This window comes from Filicampus tigris, chromosome 3 (genome assembly GCF_054856515.1).
Source record: "Filicampus tigris isolate MCC_2025a chromosome 3, RoL_Ftig_1.0, whole genome shotgun sequence".
Classification (NCBI taxonomy): Eukaryota; Metazoa; Chordata; class Actinopteri; order Syngnathiformes; family Syngnathidae; genus Filicampus; species Filicampus tigris.
In genome coordinates, this window is record NC_141219.1 from 3,824,887 (window position 1) to 3,849,086 (window position 24,200).

The 24,200-nt window shown below is 44.9% G+C and overlaps 1 protein-coding gene across 1 annotated transcript; it reads left to right on the forward strand.

The window, feature by feature from the left end:
* Window positions 1–4,377: 4,377 nt before the first annotated feature.
* On the forward strand, window positions 4,378–18,212 carry sall1a (spalt-like transcription factor 1a). The gene is made up of 4 exons (XM_086026179.1): window positions 4,378–4,564; window positions 5,120–5,197; window positions 9,360–12,751; window positions 16,091–18,212. The coding sequence occupies exons 2-4, from the start codon at window positions 5,125–5,127 to the stop codon at window positions 16,538–16,540; spliced, it is 3,915 nt and encodes a 1,304-aa protein (XP_085882305.1). The 5' UTR covers window positions 4,378–4,564; window positions 5,120–5,124; the 3' UTR covers window positions 16,541–18,212.
* Window positions 18,213–24,200: the final 5,988 nt, after the last annotated feature.

Below are 24,200 nucleotides of genomic sequence, written 5' to 3' on the forward strand. Positions count from 1 at the left end.
GCAGCACCTCTGCAACACCTCTCGACTTGTTTTCCCTCAAACAAGCCGCACTGAAAGGAAAGTGGGGGTGGGTCACGAGGCGGGGGGTGCGCTTCTGGAACGGCGGTGGAGATCATGTAACAACAAACAGGGGCCACTGATGCCATTGATATCAGGTGATGCTGCAGGAAGTTGTCAAGGGGCACAATGAAGGGAGGGCGGGGGGCTTGTGGGGGCGGGTGGGGGCTAATGGGGTGAGGTGGTGTAAGGGGGGAGGCGACGCTCAAGGACAATAGAGAGGCTTGATCTCTTAATTAATGGAGGCTATTCTCTTGCACTGCTGCAGGTTGTGAATTTTAACACGAGTCATTTTTCAGAGGCGTGTTCACCTGTAGGACAAAAAATAAATAAACAAATAAAACACTCTTAATTTGTCAAAACCGGTCAGTTCAACCGTGAGTGCTAACCCAAGACGGCGGCATCCACGGTTATGGCAGCTGCTCCGTTAGTATTCATGCTAACGCTAGCGTTAGCATTGTAAGCCATAGCTACGGGAGTCTTTATGAACCGACGCAAGATCTTGGCTACATAAAACAAATGTTGGAACGACAAGTGGCTGGAATTCGCAATGTTCATGACTGAGGTGTTCTCTTTCTCACGGGAACTTGGTTTAACCCGTGGATATTTAATGCTAGCATGCAGCTAAAAACGGCGAGGAATATCGGTGACTTTCTGTTGTAATTCCAAGAGCGGTTCCCTGATTTGGATATGCCGTAAATCCCCTCAAATGAAAGATAAAAGTCTGCAGTTAAAGCACAGCTTGTTTTGTTTCATTTGAAATCCAATGTGGTGGTGTTTAGAGTAAAAAAAAGATAATTGTGCATGTTCATGATCGTCCGATAAATGGACCGGGATTTTTTTTGTAAAATGCCCAGCTCTGTGTATTATGACACATTTTACTCTATGTCCGCCATATAAGACATATTTAATGATTAGAGCTTTTACTGAGGAAAGTCATTATGAGAACCGATTTTTCCAACCTGTGAAACCAAGGCACATATTTTGCGTAAGAAACGCCTCACGGTAAACCACCAAACAAAAAAGTATGCGTACTGAAATAACGATCTTGTCTCAGTTTAGTCACAAATGTACTTACTTAGTGTGAAATCTGGCCTTGTGTAGTTAGTAAATGCAAAGATGCTGTTTTTGCAGGGAGCGATGACGTATTCCGTTGTGTGAATGGCAACAGAACCGAGAACCGTGAGCGCAAAACCGAGAACCGAACCACGACAAAACGTGGAGTACGGTTGGCCGATGTCACACATTTATCTTGATGTCTGCTGGGAGCAGGAGGCCGGTTTATGACAATCCCTTTAATCAAGCTCGATAATCCTGGTGCAGGACGTCAGGACGGAGGCCCGCGCTGCGCTTCATATTTGTGAGGAGGCCAACTACGGGGGTCAGAGGGCTTTGCTATTCTGGATTAACATGAAAGAGACGTTTCCTTTTGACGCAAGCGCCACCAAAGCGCCAACAAAACATTTGTTTTGTACACTAACGATTCCCAACCACTGTGCTCAAAGTCATCCTCTGGTGTTCCGCAGGGATTGATCCAATTTCATTTGACTAGCCCAAAAAGTATACTGCTCGACATTTTTTTTTCCTACATTATTTTTAATGGAAATGCCAGGATCAATGCAAAGGCCAAACTGACATCATCATGAAGTCTTTACTGAAAATTTGAGACGGATGATAAATGGTATAACTTAACAAGTTTCCATCTATTGCATCCGTCCTGTTAAAAACACACACAATGAGCAAATTTATCAGTGACACCCTGCCAGAGTCAAATTCCTCACTTATGTCCATTGATAGTCAGACGTTTTGCGCGACTTCAAGGACTAACAGAACAATGCGCGATTATTCCTTTGACGCTCGCTGAACTGAGGTCTTTCAGGACCTCATAAATGACAGAAATTTAAAGGAACATTTGTGTGGCAGTCACGGTGTATTTTCCCCCCTATTTGGTTCCGATTTTGAATTCTAAGACGTTAGAATCCAGCTTTGAACATACAATATGTGCTTCTTAACTTTTAGTAGCATTTCCTCCTAAAATGTTGTGAGAACACAAGCTGATTCATCAATGAACAGATCCAAAGTTTTACGCGACCTTAAGGGGTGAGGTGTGTTGCCAAAGCACACCGCGGTCAATTCAACGGCTATAAATCGGCTATCATTGATTGAGTTCTTCTCTTTCCCAACATACGATGCAAAACTATTAAGAAGTGAAAATGCTGCAATATAATGAGCACATACTGAAACGGGAGTTAAAATTGAAATGTGTTTTTTCCTTTTTTGGGTGACACAACAATGTGGACTGCTGTGCTTTCTTCCGCCTCGGCTGCCAGTGTCTCTTTCACACACGCACACACACACAACCTCTCTCTCTCTCTCTCCCACACACACACACACACACGCGCGCTAACAGCTGACCCAGATGAGGGTCTGATCCAGCTCGTTGTAATTCTGCAAGCATGGTTGGAGATGGAGGTAGAGGCTGGGGGGGTGCATTACAAGAAAAAGATCACCACGTGTTGAATGCGACATCACGCAGAAGGGGGGGGGGGAAAAGGAGGCTTTGCAGTTAGACACTAGCAAGACAGTCGAATGGGTGGGATGAGGGTCCAATTTGTAGGATTCCCACCTCTTTGTCAACCATCGAATGCATCGTATGGATTTTGGACTTACTGATTGTACTTTGGGAAAGGAAAACACGACTTTTCTTCCTCTTTTTTTTTTTTTTTGCACTGAAGAGATTTGTGAGGTTCTTGAGGTCTTTCAATAATTTAGTATTAAATTCTCTCAAGCAGAGATTTTCAAACTAAGACTTGTTGCTCAACAGGATAATCCAGTGTCCTTTTGAGGGGTGGGGGTGGGGGGCAGTGTTTGTAAAATAAGTTTCCTGATTGTCAAGCACAGTTGATAGATTTATCATGAGTGGGAATGTTATAGCAATCTTTCAAGTGTGTTTTTTTTTTTTTTGTAATCCACATGATGATTGGGCTGTGTTGAAATCAGAGGAAAGACAACATACATTTTAATTTTGCCAAGTAACGTCAGTGTACAATTTGTATTTTATATTTAATACAAAAAAGTGGTTCGGCTGCTGTCCATCCACCCACACATCTATCCATCATTGGCTGTCTGTCTGTCTGTCTGTCTGTCTGTCTGAACGTTAAACGTTATATATACTGTACATGCATCGCCCCCCCACCAGTCCATTCCCCGCTCGGCTGGACCCGGCCGCAAATCACCTTGTTTACAATCTCACACCAACACTCACATCAATTAACTGCACATTGATTTTGCCGCCTGGGACATTACAATATTGCAGAACACTCCCCGTGCACTACTTTGCAATGTTAACTTTGTCACCATAGCACAAGCACACCAATTAATGGAGAGTCTATAAATGTTCTTTCTTTCTTTCTTTCTTTCTTTTATTCTTTCTTTCTTTTATTCTTTCTTTCTCTCTTTCTTTCTCTCTTTCTTTCTTTCTTTCTTTCTTTCTTTCTTTCTTTCTTTCTTTCTTTCTTATCATGAATAAGTAAAGACTCTCGTCGAAACTAAAAGATAGCTGACAAGCAGGGAGCACATCCATCCTGGCCCCGCAGCTGCTCTTTAAAAATTCAGGGCAAAATAATGGCATCAGCCGTCGAAACGTTATTATCTTCATTTCTCAACATCAGCACGAGGAGAGAAGGGCTCCGTTTGTCTTCTTTCAGCCCCTCCACACGCTTAAACACCCCTTAAAACATCCAGATGAGATTTGATAACAATATGTATTTATTTATTTATTTATTTATTTATTTATTTATTTGCGCTAGTTGTGTTGTCGGGCTTGGTGATTTTGACATTTTGATTAATATAATTTTAATTGGCAGTTAAATGCCACCACACTGCACATAAAACCTCGTTTTTATATTGAAAAAAAAAAAAGGCAGTAGAATTTACTCATTCGTATCCTGCCAACAAGCAGTCAATAGATGGTGACCCGGTACGACGTTTTTATACATGTTATTGTATTATTTATTGTTTATTTATGAATGTGACTGACTTGGTCATCTTCAAAAAATAGAAGAGGGCGAGAAATAAAAATGGAGGAAAAGTTGATGATATAATAACTTAAGGAAAATAAATTAAAACTTGTCGCTGCTACTCGTTTTGTTGGTCATAAGTGTTTGTTCGAGAGGAGGAGGGGAAAGGGGAAAAAAAAAAAAAAAAGACAAAAAAATGGGCGGTGATGTAGGCGGGGTCCAGCGTCGTGACTGAACATCCCATCAGCCAGTCAGAGAGTAGATAGGCGGAGCTTTCTTGCTGTCCCGCTGCTGCACGGGGCCCTCTCGAAAAGTTTGTTTATTCGCCGTATGCGGTGTGTGATGACAACGTGTTCGCGTGTACAAAACCACCACCCCGAAAATAGACCATTCGAGCACAAAAATGACTGCATTAAAGTGAAGTGGACGCAGCGACGCGTGGATTTTTGCAGTCGGGAGGGTACGCGCGAACCAGGTGCCGCTGAAAGGTGATTTTTAAGCCTCTTTTTTTGGGGGGGGGGGGACGGACTACTACCTGCTTGAGGAGCGAGAGGAGGAGAAAGTTCCGGAACATTTATCACTTGGGACAAGACCAAGGTGACCAAAAAAGGGAGGGGCAGGGGGGGCTTCCTTCTTCCCATCCTTCCTTCCTCAAGCGGAGTTTGGGAACCTCGGGGTTGGGAGACGTGGAGACGAAGAAGACCCCCACCGTCCCTCCTTCCAGCAAAGCAAATCAGGAGCTAATTGATTAAAGAGACTTCATTTGAATAGGAGGGGGGGCTGGCGAGGTGCCAATCGCCTTTCAAAGAACCCCCCTCCCTCCTCCTCCCTTACCAGCCCCTCCTCGTCCACCTCCCTCCCTCCCTCCCTCCCTCCCTGCCCGTATGATTAATCGCGAGGCATTATTGATAATCATAACGTGGCACATGCGCGTTGGATGGGCTCGATGCGCGTGAAATTTTGAGGGGCCCCTCGTTTCATTTTTCCCCCCCTTCTTGGTCTTCCTCGTCTCTTCTCCGCTTGGCGTTTGCCCCATGTGCCAGCCAGCATGTCGCGGAGGAAACAAGCCAAGCCGCAACACTTTCAGTCCGACCCTCAGCTACCCGGAGCCGGCCACAATGGTGAGTACCACCGGCCCCACTTCCTCCCTCCACCACCGGACCTCCCACTTGAATACATTCGCCATTTCATTTAAATATATAGTCTGAAAACACGCGCACACATCGCCTCTCCCGTTTTGTTAAGTTGCGGATTATTGTTTTAACGATTTACTTTTTGCGTTAGTTTGTGCTACTTCACTCGTGTGTTTAAAAACGTTATTTATTTTAGTTTGGTTTCACAACGACCCCCCCTTTCAACCGGCCGGACCACCCTGGCCGAAGTCACACACACACACACACACACACACCCACACGCACGCATTCAAAAAGTGTGTTCAATTCATTTTTGTCATCTTACAATCGGTCAAACTTTGTCTTTCCTCGCATTCGTATTAATCAACAGAAGTCAGTTTGCTCAACGTCCTTTCAGATATTAAAGTCTTACTCATCGTGAGTCACACACACACACACAGATACACTCACACACACGGTGAGACATCGTTAAATAAATTGTGCTTGACTCAACAAAGACCGTTTTTAGTTAACAACAACAACAACAAAATTGGACAAATAATGGGATTTAACAGTACGTAATTTATGACATCATCGGGAAACAATCGTGTCAAATGTCGCCTTGACGGTCACAAAAAAATGTGATATGAATCGTTCCATCCTTGAAGTTTTTTTTTTTTTTAATTATGTCAATAAATGTTTTATAAAGATTGTTATTTGTCATAAGTTTGAATAAAAGTGCAGGTAAATTGTGAGATAAAAGTTATGGGAGTTGTGTAAAAGCAGTGTTGTTGACTGACTTTTTAACATTCAGGTTTCCGCCATATTTGATCAACATTTATGATGTTAAAATGTCGCTTATTAGGTAAATTAAAAATCTTCACCTGCAAAATGTGTTGATTTTAAAGTGCTAATTAAAACAACGTATGAATGTCACAATTCTGGAGTTGCTTTCGGTGCCCATTCATGTTGTAATAACATTACTATTCTGACCGAAGTAAGATTGCTTTTTTTTTTTTTCAAGTCAGTGCTTTTAGATTTTTTTGGGAGTCACATGTAAAATACAATGTCACTTTGGTTCTACATAATGCCACTGTAAAAAAAAAAAAAAAAAAAAAAAAAGTGTTTTTTAAGTATTCTTTTAAATGCTTTTTTTTTTCAAGAAAATGAGGGTAGAGATTTAAAAAAAAAAAAGTGTGTCAAGATGTGTGTGTGCATGTGCGCTCTGCTTTTTTAACCTTTGCCAGTGTCCCCCTATGCGAGGGGCGACCAGGGTTCAGGGCCCAGGGTCCGCCTGTGTGTATGTAACATGTGTGTGTGTGTGTGTATGAGGGGTGCTCAGGGTTCAGGGCCCAGTAAGATCCACTTCAGGTCGCCATTGACCCGACTAGTCGGAACCGCAGGCGGCCCAAGCCAGGCCTTGACACTCTTTTTCTCCCCCTATTAAGCATTTAAGTGAGGCTTTTATCAATATTTAGCCCCTATCAGAGTGGCCCCCAGGGGGAGAATTGGCAAGGGCAACCCCCCCTTCGTTCTCTCTCTTTTTTTTTTTTTTTTTGTACCCCTGCAAACAAGAAAGTGTTTGTCATTTGGTTGGGGGTGTTAGCCCCTACCCTCCCTTCCTCCATTTGCCTTAAGCATGACACCGGACCACAGCTCCGCCAGTGTCCTCCTGCGCGGCCGGACTTAGACTGTGATGGTTTTTGCTGGACTTCCATCTGGTGTTGAGTGCGATGTGGAGCTCCCAAGCCGCCCCCAAAAAACACACAATGTAGGATCTCGCCTGCTTCATATCTTCATTTCTTCTCCTTTTTTTTTTTTTTTTTTTTTTTGAGGCCTTCTCGACTATGATTCATAAAGAAGCGCATCCTCGTCGCAGCAGCTTTGGCTCGATTCTTAATTTTAATTCGGACTTAATCCCTGCTATTTTGGGAATTAAGCCTAATGCTAGCATCTGCGCCATGTCCTGTGCTTCCAGCATTGATTTTGATTTTTGTCTTAACAGTTTGACACAAAGCTTTGATTGTTTGCTCAAGTAAAATAGCACACTTTGGACACAGAGTGTAGATTAAAACCCACGTTTTTAAAAGATAACTGAAAACACAAGGTTATTAATGTAACACCTTGTAATGTTCCCTTTTTTTTTGTTTGTTTGGTTTTTTTTGCTCAAATCTAATTTAATTGAAACGTGTTACAAAGTTGCCATCTTGGGTCAGTTGACGGAAAGTATTAATTCAACATTGCCTCATAGTTTTGCAAACTAGAAGAGCGGGATTTTTGGTTTGACTCAATTCAAGCGTATTCTTCTCTTTTTGAACATTTGAAAAAAAATGTGACGTGGTCATAATTTAATGTAATAAAATAAATGTTTAATGCCTTGTAACTTTTATTAAGATGTACAGAAATGAGATCAGAAAAGAAGGGAATGCGTATGACCTCTAATGTCATGTTTTTTATGAGTTATTAAAAAAAATTACTTTTGTATTAAATTTTGACACCCTTTTATTGGAAATGAGTGTGGAATAAATATTCTAACAAAAAAAAAAAATGCAATGGCCCCTGTTTTAAGTATTGGTAGGGAAAAGACATACACACCCCTACATACACACTTTTATGTGCTTGTTTCTGAAATTTCTCCAAATGTCACTCACATTTTTGGCAGTTTTTTGTGTTTACGTGGCTCTTTAGTTTTCTTTTTTTCGTCTCCCCAAAATGAACTCGCAAGCAAAGCTCTGCGTGTTCTTTTTAAAAGTGGGAGATTTGCCGTGAAAAGTTATGGCGTGTGTTTGCATAGTTGGCCGGCGTGAGGGCCGGGGGGTTTATTGTCATGGCAACTTTGTGGTTATCTGGTGTCTGGCGGCGCGGAAGAACACCGAGGGAAGATATAATCCCTTTGAGTGCGCTCCGGAGTGGGACCCGGCCCCGGGGATGAGCTCGGGGGGGCCGCCTGGTCCCGAGCGAGCGGCCGGCCGACCGAGCGGCCGACCATCCCCGCCGCTCCCATGCTGCGTGAACAATGGGGAGGCATCCTGTCCCACTGCGGGGCAGGGGGGGGGGACACGGGGGTTAGGGGGGGGGCTTTCTGCACTTCTGCAGGGTTTCATTTGCAAATGAATTCTTGGCCCTGATGAAAGTCTCTCGAATGGGGAGGAGGAGTGCGGGAGGCAGAAGGGGGGTTTAGTCGCAATGAAAGGGATTCATAGAAAATTGCAATTTGTAAAGCAACTTGTATGTTAAACAGAGCAAATTTTGACAAAAGAGGGCAAAGAATGCCAAATGAGTCTGAGAAATTCCCCAAAGTCGCGTCGAACAGCTTCGATGACTTAACTCTCTCTTTGTATAGTTTTAAGATCCTTTTTTTGTTTTTTAAAAACAAGTCTCTAATCAGTGGTTTTTTCTTCGTTTGACTTTCGTTCATGTGACACACGTCTTGTGATTTCTCAAACGGCATGTTTTACCGGTTTAAGCTAATCGCATCATACCCACTCAGGCTATTTAATATCATTACTATCCTGTGTGTTGGTATTCTCCCCATTGCGTCCCCCCCCCCCCCCAGCCCCCCAGTTCAGCCCCAATATTCTCGAGCGCGTTTATTCGCGCCGCTACCCTGTCGAGAAGGCGAGCGCGGGCTGAAAATGAGCAAAGTTGACAGCAAATTGAAAGTCTAATAAGTCCGTCCGATGCTCGATTGGCGCCGAGCGGACAAGCAGACTTTGAAGCGCTCTATAGGAAATCAATGAGTTTCTATGAAATTTCATGAAAGGGTCGTCGGCGGGCCCTGTGTTCTGTATTTTGGATGGATTATCTGAAGAAAATGATGACTTTTGCTTTGGCCCGATGTACATCTTCAAACATCACTTTTAAGCGATATGTGAGTAGTTCTCATTGATTTTTGTATCCCCTCTTATCTTGTTTCAGAGGCCACTGCACCGAAGCTGGCTCTCTTTCTCATTCCTCGTCGGTTATTGTTGCTTCTTCGCTCTTTTTTTTTTTTTTTTTTTTTTTGTGAACACATCAAGGGGATAAGTGTAAAACTGATTAATTTAAGATTAGCAACAATGGAACTTTAGGAGATAAAGCCGCCTCTTGGGCTGCAAAACATTTCTGATCATTAATCCTGTTTCCTCCTTTTTTTTTCTCTTTTTTTTTTCTCCTTTTTCTTTTTCTGCAGGGGACACAGAACTTTGCTCCGAGGACCCCCCCTGCAAGGAGTCCGACGCCCACGTCTGCAACAGATGTTGCGCCGAGTTCTTTGAACTCTGCGAGCTCGAGGAGCACCAGAAGAATTGCACTAAGAATCAGCTAGTCCTGATTGTGAATGAAAGTCCAGCCTCCCCCGCTGGATCCTTCTCGCCCGGGTCCCCTCCCCTTAATCCCGACGACCAGATGAATGACACCGCTAATAACGCTGATCAGACAGAGTGCGGCGACCTTCCTGAGCCCTGTGCGCTGGACAAAGACGAATCCATGGATGTGGACGTTTCAGGGATGAGCAGCGGTCAAGAAGAGGAGAGCAGCCAAGCGGAGGGTGGCAGCCCCAGCAATGCGGCGGGCGGCTTCGGTGGCAAGGGCACCGCCGGGCCCGCCGTCGGCACTTCGGCTATTTCCGCCCCTCTGCCTCCGCTCGGCAACCTGGCCGAGCTGGGAAACTTCTCGGTGATCAACAGCAACGTCATCATCGAAAACCTGCAGAGCACCAAAGTGGCCGTGGCCCAGTTCTCGCAGGAGACCCGCGCCTCCGGCGGGCCGCGGGTGGCGGTGCCCGCCCTGATGGAGCAGCTCCTCGCCCTGCAGCAGCAGCAGATCCACCAGCTGCAGCTCATAGAGCAGATCCGTCACCAAATACTGCGGCTGGCCTCCCAGTCCCCGGAAATGCAGGTGCCCCCGACGTCAGCCCCGGGCGCTATGGGGCAAGCCGCCGCCGGCCCGCTGGCCACCCTGAGCTCCCATCTCTCGCAACAGCTGGCCGCCGCCGCGGGCCTCGCGCAGAACCTGGCCAGTCAGTCGGCCAGCATCAGCAGCCTGAAGCAGCTCGCTGCTGCGGCGCAGCTACCTCAGTCCAACCCGGGCAGCAGTGAGACATCTCAGAGCATTAGCACCCTGGGGCCGTCGAGCGGCAACTCCCAACCTCCTGAGAAGAGGCCGTGCCACGTCACTAACGCCCCGCTGGCAAAGTCCTCCACCCCGGCGTTCGCAATCGGTAGCTTGCTAAGCTCAGCGGCGAATCCCCTTCTACCTCAGCCCCCGCCCGGGAACCCCATGTTCTCCAGTTCGCTTCCGAGCGTCGGCACCACCGTCGAGGACCTCAACTCTCTGGCAACTCTGGTGCAGCAGCGGAAAGGCAAGGTGCCCAACGTCGCGTCCTTCGAGGCCAAGAGCGGCTCGGAAGAGGCGTTCTTCAAGCACAAGTGCAGGTTTTGCGGCAAGGTGTTCGGTAGCGACAGTGCCTTGCAGATCCACCTGCGCTCCCACACCGGCGAGAGGCCGTACAAGTGCAACATCTGCGGCAACCGCTTCTCCACCCGCGGCAACCTGAAGGTGCACTTCCAGCGTCACAAGGAAAAGTACCCGCACATCCAGATGAACCCGTACCCCGTTCCCGAGCATCTGGACAACATCCCGACGAGCACCGGCATCCCCTACGGCATGTCCATGCCCCCTGAGAAGCCGGTCACCAGCTGGCTGGACAGCAAGCCCATCTTGCCCACTCTGACTTCCTCGGTCGGCATGCTGCTGCCGCCCACCATGCCCAGCCTGCCCCACTTCATCAAAAAGGAAGACCACTCGATAGCCATAACTAACCTTCCGGTTCCTTCCGCGACAAGTGACTCAGGTGCTTCTGAGCCTTCGGCGAAAAGTAGCAGGGCGTCCGAAGAGGGTGAAGGCGCAACTCTGCCTACCTCAAACGGAAAAACCGAAGAAGGCAGCCATTCCTCAGGCTTTGTGACCAGCGTCAGCTCGGTCGGCGAGAGCGCCACCGAGTACGCCACGTCCAACAGCCCGCCCATGCTGACCAACCCGCTCATGCCTCTCATGTCGGAGCAGTTCAAGGCCAAATTCCCCTTTGGAGGTATACTGGATCCCCTCCACGGGTCCGAGACCTCCAAGCTTCAGCAACTTGTCGAGAACATCGACAGGAAGGTGACGGACCCCAACGAGTGCGTCATCTGCCACCGAGTGCTGAGCTGTCAGAGCGCGCTGAAGATGCACTATCGCACCCACACGGGGGAGAGACCCTTCAAGTGCAAGATTTGCGGCAGAGCCTTCACCACCAAGGGGAACCTGAAGACCCACTACAGCGTCCACAGGGCCATGCCTCCTCTTCGAGTTCAGCACTCGTGCCCGATATGTCAGAAGAAATTCACCAACGCCGTGGTGCTACAGCAGCACATCCGCATGCACATGGGCGGACAGATTCCCAACAACCCTTTGCCCGAGAACTACCCGGAATCCATGGTCTCTGACACCGGCTCCTTCGACGAGAGAAACTTCGACGACCTGGACAATTTCTCCGACGACAACATGGAGGGGCTGGAGGAGGGCCCCGACAGCAGCGTGCCCGACACGCCCAGGTCGGCGGACGCTTCCCACGACAGCATGTGCGACTCCCCGGTTGCTCTCGACGGGGAAGGGCGAGAGCACCCCCGGGGTATGGACGCCGAGGACCTGCGAGAACTCCGAGCCGTCTCGAATGGCTTGACGGAGGGGGACTGCTGTCTCACCAACGACTCCTCGTCCCTCGGCGGGGACGTGGAAAGCCAAAGCGCTGGGAGTCCGGCCGTGTCCGAATCTACCTCCTCCGTGCGGGCGCCGTCCCCTGCGGGCATGCCACCGCAGCCCCGCAAGTCGCCGGGCTTGGAAGAAAGGCACCAGAGGGCGTTCCCCGTGGAGCACGGCGCCCTCCTGCACCCTCACCCCTCCAACATCGGCGCCTTGGACCTGACGTCCGTCAACCCCTCCAAGGACCCCCTGGGCATGATTTTCCCCTTCCGCGAGCGCAGCGTAGCCAAGAATACGTCTTGCGACATCTGCGGCAAGACATTTGCGTGTCAGAGTGCCTTGGACATCCACTACCGAAGCCATACCAAAGAGCGTCCTTTCATCTGCACGGCCTGCAACCGGGGATTCTCCACCAAGGGCAACCTCAAGCAGCACATGCTCACCCATCAGATGCGAGACCTGCCCTCGCAGCTCTTCGAGCCCTCCAACACCAGCGTGTCCTCCAGCCCCACGCCCTCCCTGCTGTCGGTGGGCTCCCTCGGAAAGCCGGAGGTCAACGGCTTCCTGCACGGCCTGCACCCGGAGGGCAGGGAGCCCTGCGCCTCCTCGGCTGCCGCTTCGGCAGCGAGCGCCGCCGGCGTGGTCACGTCGTCCGCCTCCACCTCGCCGGTGCTGTCGGCCGCCCCGCCCCGCCGGACGCCCAAGCAGCACTTCTGCAACACCTGCGGCAAGTGCTTCTCCTCATCCAGCGCCCTGCAGATCCACGAGCGCACCCACACCGGCGAGAAGCCCTTCGCCTGCAGCATCTGCGGCCGTGCGTTCACCACCAAAGGAAACCTCAAGGTATGATGACGGAAAAAAATGAGAAGACCGATGTTCGGTTGGGTGTGCGGTGAATTGTTTATCGCCGGGGATGCTTTCCCAAAACCACCCCCGGTAGGTGAACATCTTCGAGAGAGAGCATAGTTGAACTCATTCACTGTCAGACCCTCTCTCGCCCTAACGTTTGAAAAAAATTTGAGAAAAATATAAATCAATTCCTGGGATTGAATGGCTGGACTGTGAAAAGACAAGTAAATGGCAAGTGAATGAGTTAAATTAAAAAATAAAAACAAAAAACAACAACTCCTACATGATTTGATCCAATCAAATAAAAAAAATAAATAAAATAACAACACACTTAAACTAATCTCCCTGGGCGCTTAAGCAGCCCCCTGCTCCGGTGTGTGCCGCTAACAATGTGCACTTGCCGTTATAGGTCAAATGCAGAGGTCAAATTTTGTGTATGTAACCCCAAAAATATCGCGCGTCATTCTCATTCATCGAAACATCCTATTCCTCGGCGCCTGCTTTCACACACTGCGGCACTTCTCCCCATAAGAGGCAAAAGGTGCCTGCTTGCCACTCCCAGTTGAGGTTGACGATAAAACTGACACCAAGAGAATCAAACATTGTCTGTTTAAAAAGCCAAACCAAATAATTTTGTCCAACAAAGGTCAAATGCTGACCTATAGTTCAGTGGCATTGTGCACATTTATCAGTTTTATTACCCTGAGGACAAAAGGGTCCTGGTCCTGTAGAAGGTGACCCGAAACCTCTGGCCTGAGGTTCGGACCTTAAAGCAATGGCGAAGGATGTCATTCTATGCCTTCGGCCTTTTTCACAACCTGCTTTTTTTTTTTTTTCCAAAATAACCATCAGATGAGTCTGTGTGGCGTCAATGACTTTTAGGTTTAGCCGATTTGAGTCGTGTCCTTTTGTTTTGTTTCTTTCTTTTCGCGCTAAAAGCAAAAGTAAGAATGGACTGGATAAAACATTTCCCAGTCGGCCGTCAAAGAATTGAGCTCGTCATGATGGCGGTGAAGAACGAAGGAACGAATCAGTGATGGAATTAGCGACTCGTACGTGTTTAGCCCTGGTATGTTTGTTTCTTTGCTACACCAGGAATGTCCCCGGGTCAGTCTGACCCGCTGCGTGTTTAATTCTCCAAAACAAACAAACAACAGAACACACTGCTAAACCGTTACAATTCAGTCAATATTTTGTGCAATCACTCACCTCATTCACTTGTTTGTTTTTTTCCCCAATGATTATTGGCGATAAAATCCCCACAACTTTTGTGTGGTAAATATGAGTGACGTAAGGCGGGCGGGTGTGCGTGTCTGTGCTGGATGCGAATGAGTAGTTGTTTTCCAAGAGAGTAGAAAGTATATAAGATGGATATTTATTTAGCCCCCCTCTGTCACTGCTGGGTCAGTATATTTGATATTTTCTTGTAATTTTTTTTATTTTTTATTCACTGCCAGCCATTTGAGAGCATTTTGACATTTTCAAGACCCGCAGAATATTGTGGTCAATGGTTTGTATGCATAGGATGTTCTTGCATGGATTATATAATCTTTGGACGAATATCCTGTGCATGCATCAAACTACCAAATGAAAGTTAGACTCTCTCCTTTCACCTGGAAAAAAACCCCCAAAACATTCTTCTTACTGTTCTTTTTACAGTAGAAAAGAGTTAGGTTGCATGAAATGGAACCTTTTCTCCCAGTGGACTCACAAACGGTGCTGATCTCATATCTAAAGTGGGGCGTCGATAAAGAGGTTTCCAAGTTTGAATTTTACAGTGGAGTAGCATCAAATGCTCCGGCGTCCATCTCTGTTGAAAAAACCCCAAGGGAAACCAATTTTTCAATTTATTCACCCCAAAAAGAAAAGAAGAGTTGCAGTAAATATTGACTTCGTCATGGTGTTCATTTTTTTTTTTTGTCATCCATTCATTCTTGGACGATTAAACCTGGTCACCGAGGGTTAGGTGTTTTTTTTTTGTTTTTTTTGTTAGCTTACTCGTAGCTAGTTGAGAAAAACTTGGGTGGTGCCACACCCGCAATGAAAGCGGACGGTGTAATTTTTCCCTCCCGTCCCGCGTGAGAGCAGCATATTAGGGCTCAGACCAAGCGGCCTCCCCAAAATAAGATGTTTACCACCACACGCAACGAAGCGCCTCACTGCATCCAGGGTGTGAAGCCGTTTTCATGTGCGGTGCAGTATCATTGTTATTATTTTTTCCATTGCATCATCTCTCATTTGCATTCCTGATCCGCCCTCCGCCGCCTCAGTGTAGATCCACATGGGCACACACGTGGAAAAAAACAAAACAATCTTACAGCCATTAAAACACCATTTGAAAATATTTCATACCGAGAAGAGAATAAGGCCATATTCTAAGTTGTTCAACATTTTTTGCCAACTTTTTTGGTGTATGGGCCCACCAAACGTGTCATGTTGCAGATCAAATGAGCAAGTTTAAAAATCTTGGGGGGGGGAATGCAGTATACAAGAAAAGTTGTAGGTCCACATGGCCACGAGTGGGTTGTTTACAATTTTAAAAATAGAATGCAATACATTACAATTGTATTTATATAGCGCATTGCATAACCTGCAACATAGCTGACTTTTTGTCTTTTTCTCTCTCTCGAAGTTTAAACATTTACATAACAGGGGCATCCTATTATGTGGCAAGTCAAAGTGACCTGTTTGAAATTTCAAAAATATACACTATACTATGTAAATGTATGGGCTTGTCTCCAAGTTTACAATTTTTTTTTCTTTTAAATATATACAAACATTTTTTGTAGCGGTGGGGGCTAAGGGTGCATAGACCCCAGACGTCAAACTCTCCAACTCAGGGTGGGTATCCAAACGAGCCAGGTGGACCGTAATTTCATCTTAAAAAGGGGTACTCACCCCCAAATAAACTTTCTTTATGGCTGATAAACTGTATAAGCGGGTGGCTCCTAATGCTGTCTTCATGTCCTGGTCGTTATTTTGACGTTAGCGCCTGTTTTGTTGAAATCTTGAATTTGGGGCAAAAACCGTCTGTGTGGGGCCATCTTCAGGTGGAACGTGAATTTGCAGCAGAGAACTTGACGTAGTCGCTCTGCCACCGTGGCGTATATAAGCGGCTCAGTCCCGTACACGCCTCCGTCGCGAGTTGGAATTGTAGCGTTTGCCAACAGTTTTTAGGTTGGTTATTTATTAGCATAGCATTTGGCTAGTTTATTTAGTATTCAGTATAGAAATTATTTAGGTGGTAGTTTTGTCACTGCTGCTGCCAATCACGCCCAACCCTCTCCTTCTCTGAATACCCCTTTAATTGGTCTCCCCTGCTCTTTGTCGCAGGTCCACATGGGCACTCACATGTGGAACAGCGCCCCCGCCCGACGCGGGCGCCGGCTCTCGGTGGACGGCCCCATGGCCTTCCTGGGCGCCAACCCCGTCAAGTTCCCGGAGATCTTCCAGAAGGACCCGGCGGCGGTGTCGCGGGCGGGCGCCGGCGACCCGGCCAGCTTCTGGAACCAGTACGCCGCCGCCTTCTCCAGCGGCCTGGCCATGAAGGCCAACGAGATCTCCGTCATCCAGGGCGGCGGCCTGCCGCCCATGTCGGGCGCCGGCGTAGGCAACGGCGGCAGCTCGCCCGTCGGCGGCCTGACGGGCAGCCTGGACAAACTCCACAGCGCCGAACCCAACGCCGCCCTGGCCGGCCTGGAGCGGATGGCCGGCAACGAGAACGGCGCACACTTCAGATTCACGCGATTCATGGAGGACAATAAAGAAATTGTCACTAATTAGACACAGAGACACGACCAGAACTGTGAAGACAAGTCTGTTGGATTTTTTTTTTTTTTTTTTTTTCTTCTTCTTTTTCTTTTTGTACAATGTACATGTTATAGTTCCCGGGAGCTTATTTATTAGTGGCTATAACCGTGCTTGAGACGCAGTGGAAGCATTATAACAGTTAGACCAGATTGTGTGTGCGTTTGCGTGTGCGCGGGCGTGTGTGCTTCTTCTAAAGACGACGTGTGATAGATACTCTGACCTTGGCATTAAGTTATTTTTCCGTGTAGTGTTCCATAGCTATGACGTCTGCCTGTAAGATGCAAAAATGCTGTAAATAATGTACACTGATCTTCTTGTAGACGGTCTGACGTGTGTTGTTGACAGATGCCCTACCAACCGCCTCCCTCCACCCCCCACATTTTATTTAAGGAAGGTGAAACATGGACATATAGATAGATGTTCCTTGCTACTTTTTATGATCGTTTACTTCCATTATCCTCCCCCTCCCCCACCAAAATATTTGGAACTGAGGCAGCCAATCGTTCTCCACTGTGCTGCTAACGTGATGTGTTCAAGCCCCACCCCCGCCCCAAAAGATGTACAGTACATACATGTCAAGAAGACCACCATTGGACACACTAAAAAGATGGATAGTGTTGTTGTTGTTGTTTTTTTTTTGTTTTTTTTTATAAATATAAATATTATATTGGGGTTTGACAAACCTTTCGGACTGTTACATGCACTTTCTCGGAAAGGTGGAAGATCTTTAATGGGTCCAGTTTCGCTACACTTTAATACCTACTAACAAAAACTCTAAGATACTGTAATTCTTTACTCGAATAATAATCAAATACATCAGTTTTCCAAAAGAACCATTCAGTGTTTGTGTTTTTGTATTGTTTAGTATAAATCCACATAAATTGCATACATAGTCATTTAAAATGAAGAAAATCAACAAATAACGTTTTCATTTGACCCTTGAGTGGGTGGCAAGTCCAGGGTCTACCCCACAAGCAATGTACAATATGGATGGGATATATGAATAAATAAATTCACACAAAAAAAAAAATACAAAATGTAAAATGATATGTAAGGTTTTTTTTAAAGAAATGTGAATTAAAATATATTTTTGCAATTAAAAATATCAACCAAATGTTACACTTAAACTATTTGTTATAATTTCACATGCACATCTGAAACATTTAAATGGATAATTGTTGCAATTTCCCCATAAGTCAAAGCTGCAGTATGCAAATATTTTTGGGGGAAAAAAGAAAAAAAAAAGAAAAAGGGTACTCTGGCATCCGCCCACACTCCAAAAACATGCATGGGAGGTTAATTGAAGACTCTTAAATGTTCTTGGGTGAGAATGGTTGGTGACCAGTCCAGGGTGTACCCAGCCTCTTAACTCAGTCCTCAGACACGCGACACTAGTGAGGATAAGCGGCAAGATGGAGTTTCTTAAACAAATGCTCCTTTTTTTCCGCTTGTTTCTTTTAATATTATCATTTGAGATTATGTTGATCTTAATTAACCTATGCCATTTGCTCCAAAAAACTGCTTTTTCAGTTTAAATCATTGTTAAAAATCCATGTATTACTAATGTGTGATACTTAAAAATATTGTTTCACTTAAAATATTGTCAATTTGCTTCAAGCTAAGGAAAATCCATGATTTTTAAAATATTGCTCTTGTATGCCAACAAACACACACACACACACACACACACACACACACACATAAGTATTATTTTACTATATATTTCCACAAAAGCATTTGATTTGTTGAAGTAATAAATCTTAGGGTAATAAAACACCTGCTTTTTAATTTAGGAAAACATTCATTTTACTTTATGTCTTTATGTACACAAGAATTGTACAGTACTTTAAAAATCGAAAAATAGTATTTTAATTATGTTTATTGAATTAAAGAATAAAAAGCAAGAGCATTTTTCCTCTGGTGTTTAGAACTTTGATGATGAAAAAATGCCAATCGGCATTTTGTCTCATTTCATCGCGTAAACAGTCGCAGACGTCGCGTGCGTGTGGCACTCCAAGCCAAATAGTTTTTTTAAGAAGTGGTCGAAACGGACAATTTAAGACAGTTTTGTTTTAAATAAAGTTGTCAAAAGAAGGCGGATTAAAAAGGCGGGTTGTCGTCTCGCCTTCTTTTCTTTTCTTCCATTGAGTGAAAAGAGGTTTTTCTTTTTTTTTTTTTTTTGCTGCTGCTGCCTTTTGTCCGCCGACATCCGCGTGTCCGTGAACACGTCGCGGCGCATCCGATGCTGCGTTCATGTGTGTCCGTCCTCTCAAACTTGATCCTTGTTTTATTCCGTGTTAAACGCGCCGCTATAAATCCATCCATTATCCAAACCGCTTATCCAAATGAATCGAATTCAATTTTGCGGAGTCCTTTTTGTTCCGCTGTATATAAAAATATACAGCATTGATATAATAATTGATATTTCTTCGGATATAGCAATGTTATTATGCTCCTTAAATAAACGAAACATTTCATTTGTTTGTATTGGGCGTTGATTTTGGTTTACTCGAATGTGTACAGTAATTCTGTAATGTTTAATTTTAATAAGCAACATTTTAAAATATTGCCATTGGTTTCTTTACTTTCAATATTAATTCTACTCTCTACAATATTGCATTACTGAGATAGATTAATTGTTCATATATGAAATACTCTTATTTTCACATTAATTTGTATTTTTTATGTTGTGCATACATACAAAAGATTTTTTTTTATTAGCAGGTTGGTTTTCATAATAACAATAAGATAGACACAACAAAGCATTTGATTCATATAGCTAAAGTTTTACATTTTAAATGCATGGGGGCTCATTTTTTTTATTACCCTTTAAAAAAATGTACACAATATTTTAGTGCATTTGGGTACATGCAATTAGTATTTTAATCGCTTTTTTTTTTCCAAGTATAATGAAAGTCAAATTAATACAATCATGATACATACAATTTATTGGCTCAAGTGGTATTGCATTATAAATCATACATCATTCAAAAAATTTATAATCAACATTATATGTACATGTCTACAGCACATGAAATATTTGTAATATTCATAAAATAATATTGTACTGTATATGTAGTGTTATGTTTACAGCTAAACGGATGTGTTTATGAGAATGGTAGATATAGATTATAGATTGTATAATGTAAACAAACATTGAGACTAATATGATCATATCAAGGTCAACATTTCCCTGCATACAGAACACTCTGTTATATAATCCAGCCATGTATTATGCAATTCTATCCAATGAATGAGCACAACTCTAGCACAATATGCTGTAGAATGCAATACAGTGTAATGTTTACATGTAAAGTGCTCGCTCGTGTAGCTAAAGGACTCTGTCATGGGAGAAGAGCAACAGGAAGCACGCGGGAGTAAACACAAGGGTGCAACAAGGCCTGGCAAAAGTGCAACTCCGGCCTGGCCTACCCATGCTTTTTGCATTTTCTCTCTCTCGCTCTTTTTCTTGTCTCCATGGTCCACAGGCAGGCAGGGTGGAAGGAAGGATGCTTGGATAGATGAATAGATGGCGTGCACGCTTACAGAAAAATTACAATCTCAGGTGGTGGAAATGTGTTGCGTGTGGGGATCTCTTTCAGTGCAACAGCCCGGCCTGTGCGCGCACACGCACACACACACACACACGCGCACACACACGTAGGCTGAAACAGTGGCTGCAATCAGGAGCCAAAATGGTTCCCATGTCGCTTTTTATTGGATTATTGCACTCGAAGCAGACGTACAATGACTTTTTGGGGGGATAATAAATTGCTGTTATTTATCATGAATGTAGCGTATGCTGCAGAGTCTTTTATAGCTTAACTTTGGGCAGCACGGTTGTAGAGTGGTTCACACGTCCGCCTCACAGTTCGGAGTATGTGGAGTTCTCCCTGCGCTTGATATAGTTAACACAGTATATAAACAGCGCACATGCAATACTCATACATACAATATACAGTATATTGTATATACACAGACAGTACGTATTATACATTATGTACTGTCTCTATATGCAGCCAGATAGATAGCTAGATAGCTAGATAGCTAGATAGATGGATAGATGGATAGATAGATAGATAGATAGATAGATAGATAGATAGATAGATAGATAGATAGATAGATAGATTTGGAGTGATTTTAAATGTTGCACATTAATAAACATGACACATGCTACAGCCATACCATAATCTTCCAAAACTAGTATCACACCCCATGTAACGAGAATCGTCTTTTGGATGTATATATATATATATATATATATATATATATATATATATATATATATATATACACACACACACACACACACACACCCACACACACACCCCCCCACACACACACACACAATACAATAGCCTCACGGGGGGAGCTTACCATATATGGTCACTTTTTTTTCACCAAAAACAGCTTCCTATATATATCTGGTTGCTCTTTTTCACAAAAATCGCCTTACTATAGTAAAAAAAAAACATGCATATAGTAAGGTGTTTTTCTGAAAAAAAAAAAAAAAAAAAAATAACAAAAAAAAAACGATCATGTATAGTAAGGCAATTTTTAAGACAAAAACGACCATGTATAGTAAAGCCGTTTTTTGTGAGAAAAAAAAAAAAAGGTGTATATAGGAAGGCTTTTTTAAAAAAAACCAAAAAAAAAGACCATGTATAATAAGGCGTTTTGGGGGAAAATAAACAACCATGTATAGTAAGGCGTTTTTTTAGGCAAAATAATGACGTTGGTTTATTTTTATTACGATACACACCTCCACACACACAGCTAGGCTCTCCGCCTATGTGACGGACCGGCCCGTTTATCCGTTAACCGCCACTGACGGACGCCTGCATTGCAGACCATTGACGAAAAAAAGACGGGAAGAATGTAAAAACAGACGGACTAAGCATAGTCGTCGTCGGAAGCCCCTTGATTTAGTCCGCCATTCGTCAGTAATCCGTCATGAGTCTATTTTTCGCGGCGAGGCTTCAATGGACGCGGCGAGCGCGGGGAGGAAAATAGCCAGTTGTTGTGGGAAAACACTATTGAGAACAGCGAGTGTGTGGAAGTGGCTATCATCAAGAAGCCCCCCCACCTCCTACTACCCAATCTTGAGTGGATACAAACCATCGCCTGGGGTCCAGCACAACCCGGACTCCCCACAGATCTTTCTGGACTAGAGGCGGGAGATCAAAGACCGCTTCACTTTTCCCGTCCGGATGTGCCGTCAATCACGCGCAGGTGACGGCCTGGCCTCACGGGGGGGGGGGGGGGGGGGGGGTCTTAAACTTTGGAGTCTCAAGCAGACCTCCGACATTGTAACTTCACACATAAAAGTGTAAAGTGTGAGGCCTCGGGCATGCGTCCAACGGTCTGCAGACCTTTCTTTGCTGTCGTTCGCTCTTCGGAGGCTTTTCCTTTTTTTTTTTTCACGCCGCCACCGTCTGGCGAGCATACAGCTGAGGTCACCTATCTGGCACTCGGCGGTCTTATTGTAAGTTCGGTCCAAGAGAGAGCTCATGTTGCCTTCCCTATTATGTCTGGCAAACAGGTGGGAGAGCAAATGTCAACTCTTTTCCACCCACTCAAGTGGGTCCCATTGTTTACCGCAAAATTGGCGCTGGTCGGGTTCCAAGTTGGTCTAAATTGAAAGTGTCATCAGGAATGATCAGGCATTTTCACTTAAACTTAACATTTGGTGGCAACATCTATCATGAGTAAGCATCGTCCGAAGAAGCCATGCCAAAAAAAGTCATAGGAAGTAAACTTTACACAGATCTGATGACCGGATCGGATCGGCAGATATGTTTTATGCAAGATTGGTGATCGGTTGTAATGTCATAATTTGCTGATCGATCAGCGACGTCATTAATGATGATATCACAGCACACAGAAATCTGCCATTTTGGTCGGAAGCGTCCATTTCAGGGTCCATTTGAAACAGGCATCTTGTCAACTGTAAATCATGAAAAATGGGTGTTTTTGTCGTTGCGTGTGGGCAGAGCTTGGTGACGGATTGACGATGCCCAGCTCTGCTGATGACGTTTGATGACTCAGCATATTTGGCGGAATTCTTCTCTTGTTTTTTGAACGCAAATTTACTTGGTAGGCATGCACGAGTACCTCCACAAAAAAAATCTTTAGAAGCCAAGCCAGTCAGCCATTTTACGGCCATTTTGATCATTTCCATGGTGTCCTTCAAAGAGGAACTCGCCCTTGAGATTTTCTCCAATTGCTAGCAAATTTGAAGCATGTATACTAGAAGCTAAATCTCAAGGAACGTACGAGATGTTAATGAAGATACAGTGAGCGTTTGTCCGGCGCAAAGTGGCTTTGCTGTGTTGGCCTTTCGGTATAGCGTCGCTGCTGAAATTACAGAAGCTTCTATGACGAGCTGTTGTGATGCTAATTCGTCAAAGATCTTTGGCTCTTCATGGGACAAAGCAGAAGTCGTCTTTTTTTTTTTTTTTTTTGCGTGCGTGAGGGGGCGGTCATCTCAGGAGATGAAAACCTGCCCGTGTCACGAGTTGAGTCCTCGCAAAATTCAATTTAACGTGCGTTTCCCTTTTAGGACGAATCACATGCTTCCTCGTTGTGTACGAGCAGAAAGGAGACGGATCGTCTTTCTCGGGGCAGTTTTAAGAGAAGGGCTCGAAGATTACGACGGGGCTCTTTTCAGTGTCCGAATTAAGGCTGGAAACCAGAGAGCCGCTCTGCTTTTGTGGTGCTTAAAACACTCAAGTTGGGGGGGACACTGTTGGCTCTCTGTTAATGTCATCTTGCAGATCCAATTTCCTGCCGTCCCACAACCTCTGACACATATCCTCTGTGGCGCAGCGGCGACATATTCAAAGCCCGAGGAGGACGAGGAAGGAGATTTTGATACCCTTCAGCTGCCTTGTCAGGTGCGTTTGATTCCATAAGGTGACGCGGAGACACGTCTTGACTTTATTGAATTTGTCATTTTCGTGGGCCCCCGGGGAAGAGAGGGGCACCTGTGGACCAGCCCCCCCCCCCTCCCCCGTGCGCCCTCCGTCCGTTCTTGAGCCGCCACCCGCATGACACGCTGACAGATGATGTGCGGGGACAAGCCTCAAGCACTTTTGAAATATTTATTTCTTTGCTTTGAATGCAGTCCGTCAAGCAGCAGAGGAGCGTTGCAAATGTTTATCCTGCCAAAAGCATCCGCGGGCACGTAAAAAGTCACCCAGGCATGAAAGAAGAACTTTCTTTCAGATTTAGCAACTTTTACAACAAGTGGAAAACAAAACAAGCACAGGGACCAGTAATGTGCATGCCAGGGCAGAAGTTGGCAATGTCATTTTACAAAAAAAAAACAAAAACAAAAAAAGGAAAAAAATGTTGTGGTATTTCGAGAAAAATATGAATTCTAAAAGAATAAAAGTCATAACTATTTTGACTAAATAAACATACTAATTGTAGTCTGACAAGACAAAAGTTTTTTAAGAGTCACGAGATAGTGTGAACAAAAAAGGTTGAAAATGTTACATGGTAGTCGTGGTAGTCAAGGAAAAGTGGTTCTTTTACACAGAATAAGAAAATGATGTGGGAAAACCTCACAATTTTCCGAGAAGAGTAATAATGCAAACGTTTACACCAATTAGTCATCATGGAGATAAAA

What these genes read in the sequence shown, in the direction of transcription:
- sall1a (XM_086026179.1), top strand. Translation starts at nt 5,125, where the DNA reads ATGTCGCGGAGGAAACAAGCCAAGCCGCAACACTTTCAGTCCGACCCT. An exon ending in ACCCGGAGCCGGCCACAATG is followed by an intron (nt 5,198 to 9,359) that starts GTGAGTACCACC and finishes CTTTTTCTGCAG; the next exon opens with GGGACACAGAACTTTGCTCC. An exon ending in CCACCAAAGGAAACCTCAAG is followed by an intron (nt 12,752 to 16,090) that starts GTATGATGACGG and finishes TCTTTGTCGCAG; the next exon opens with GTCCACATGGGCACTCACAT.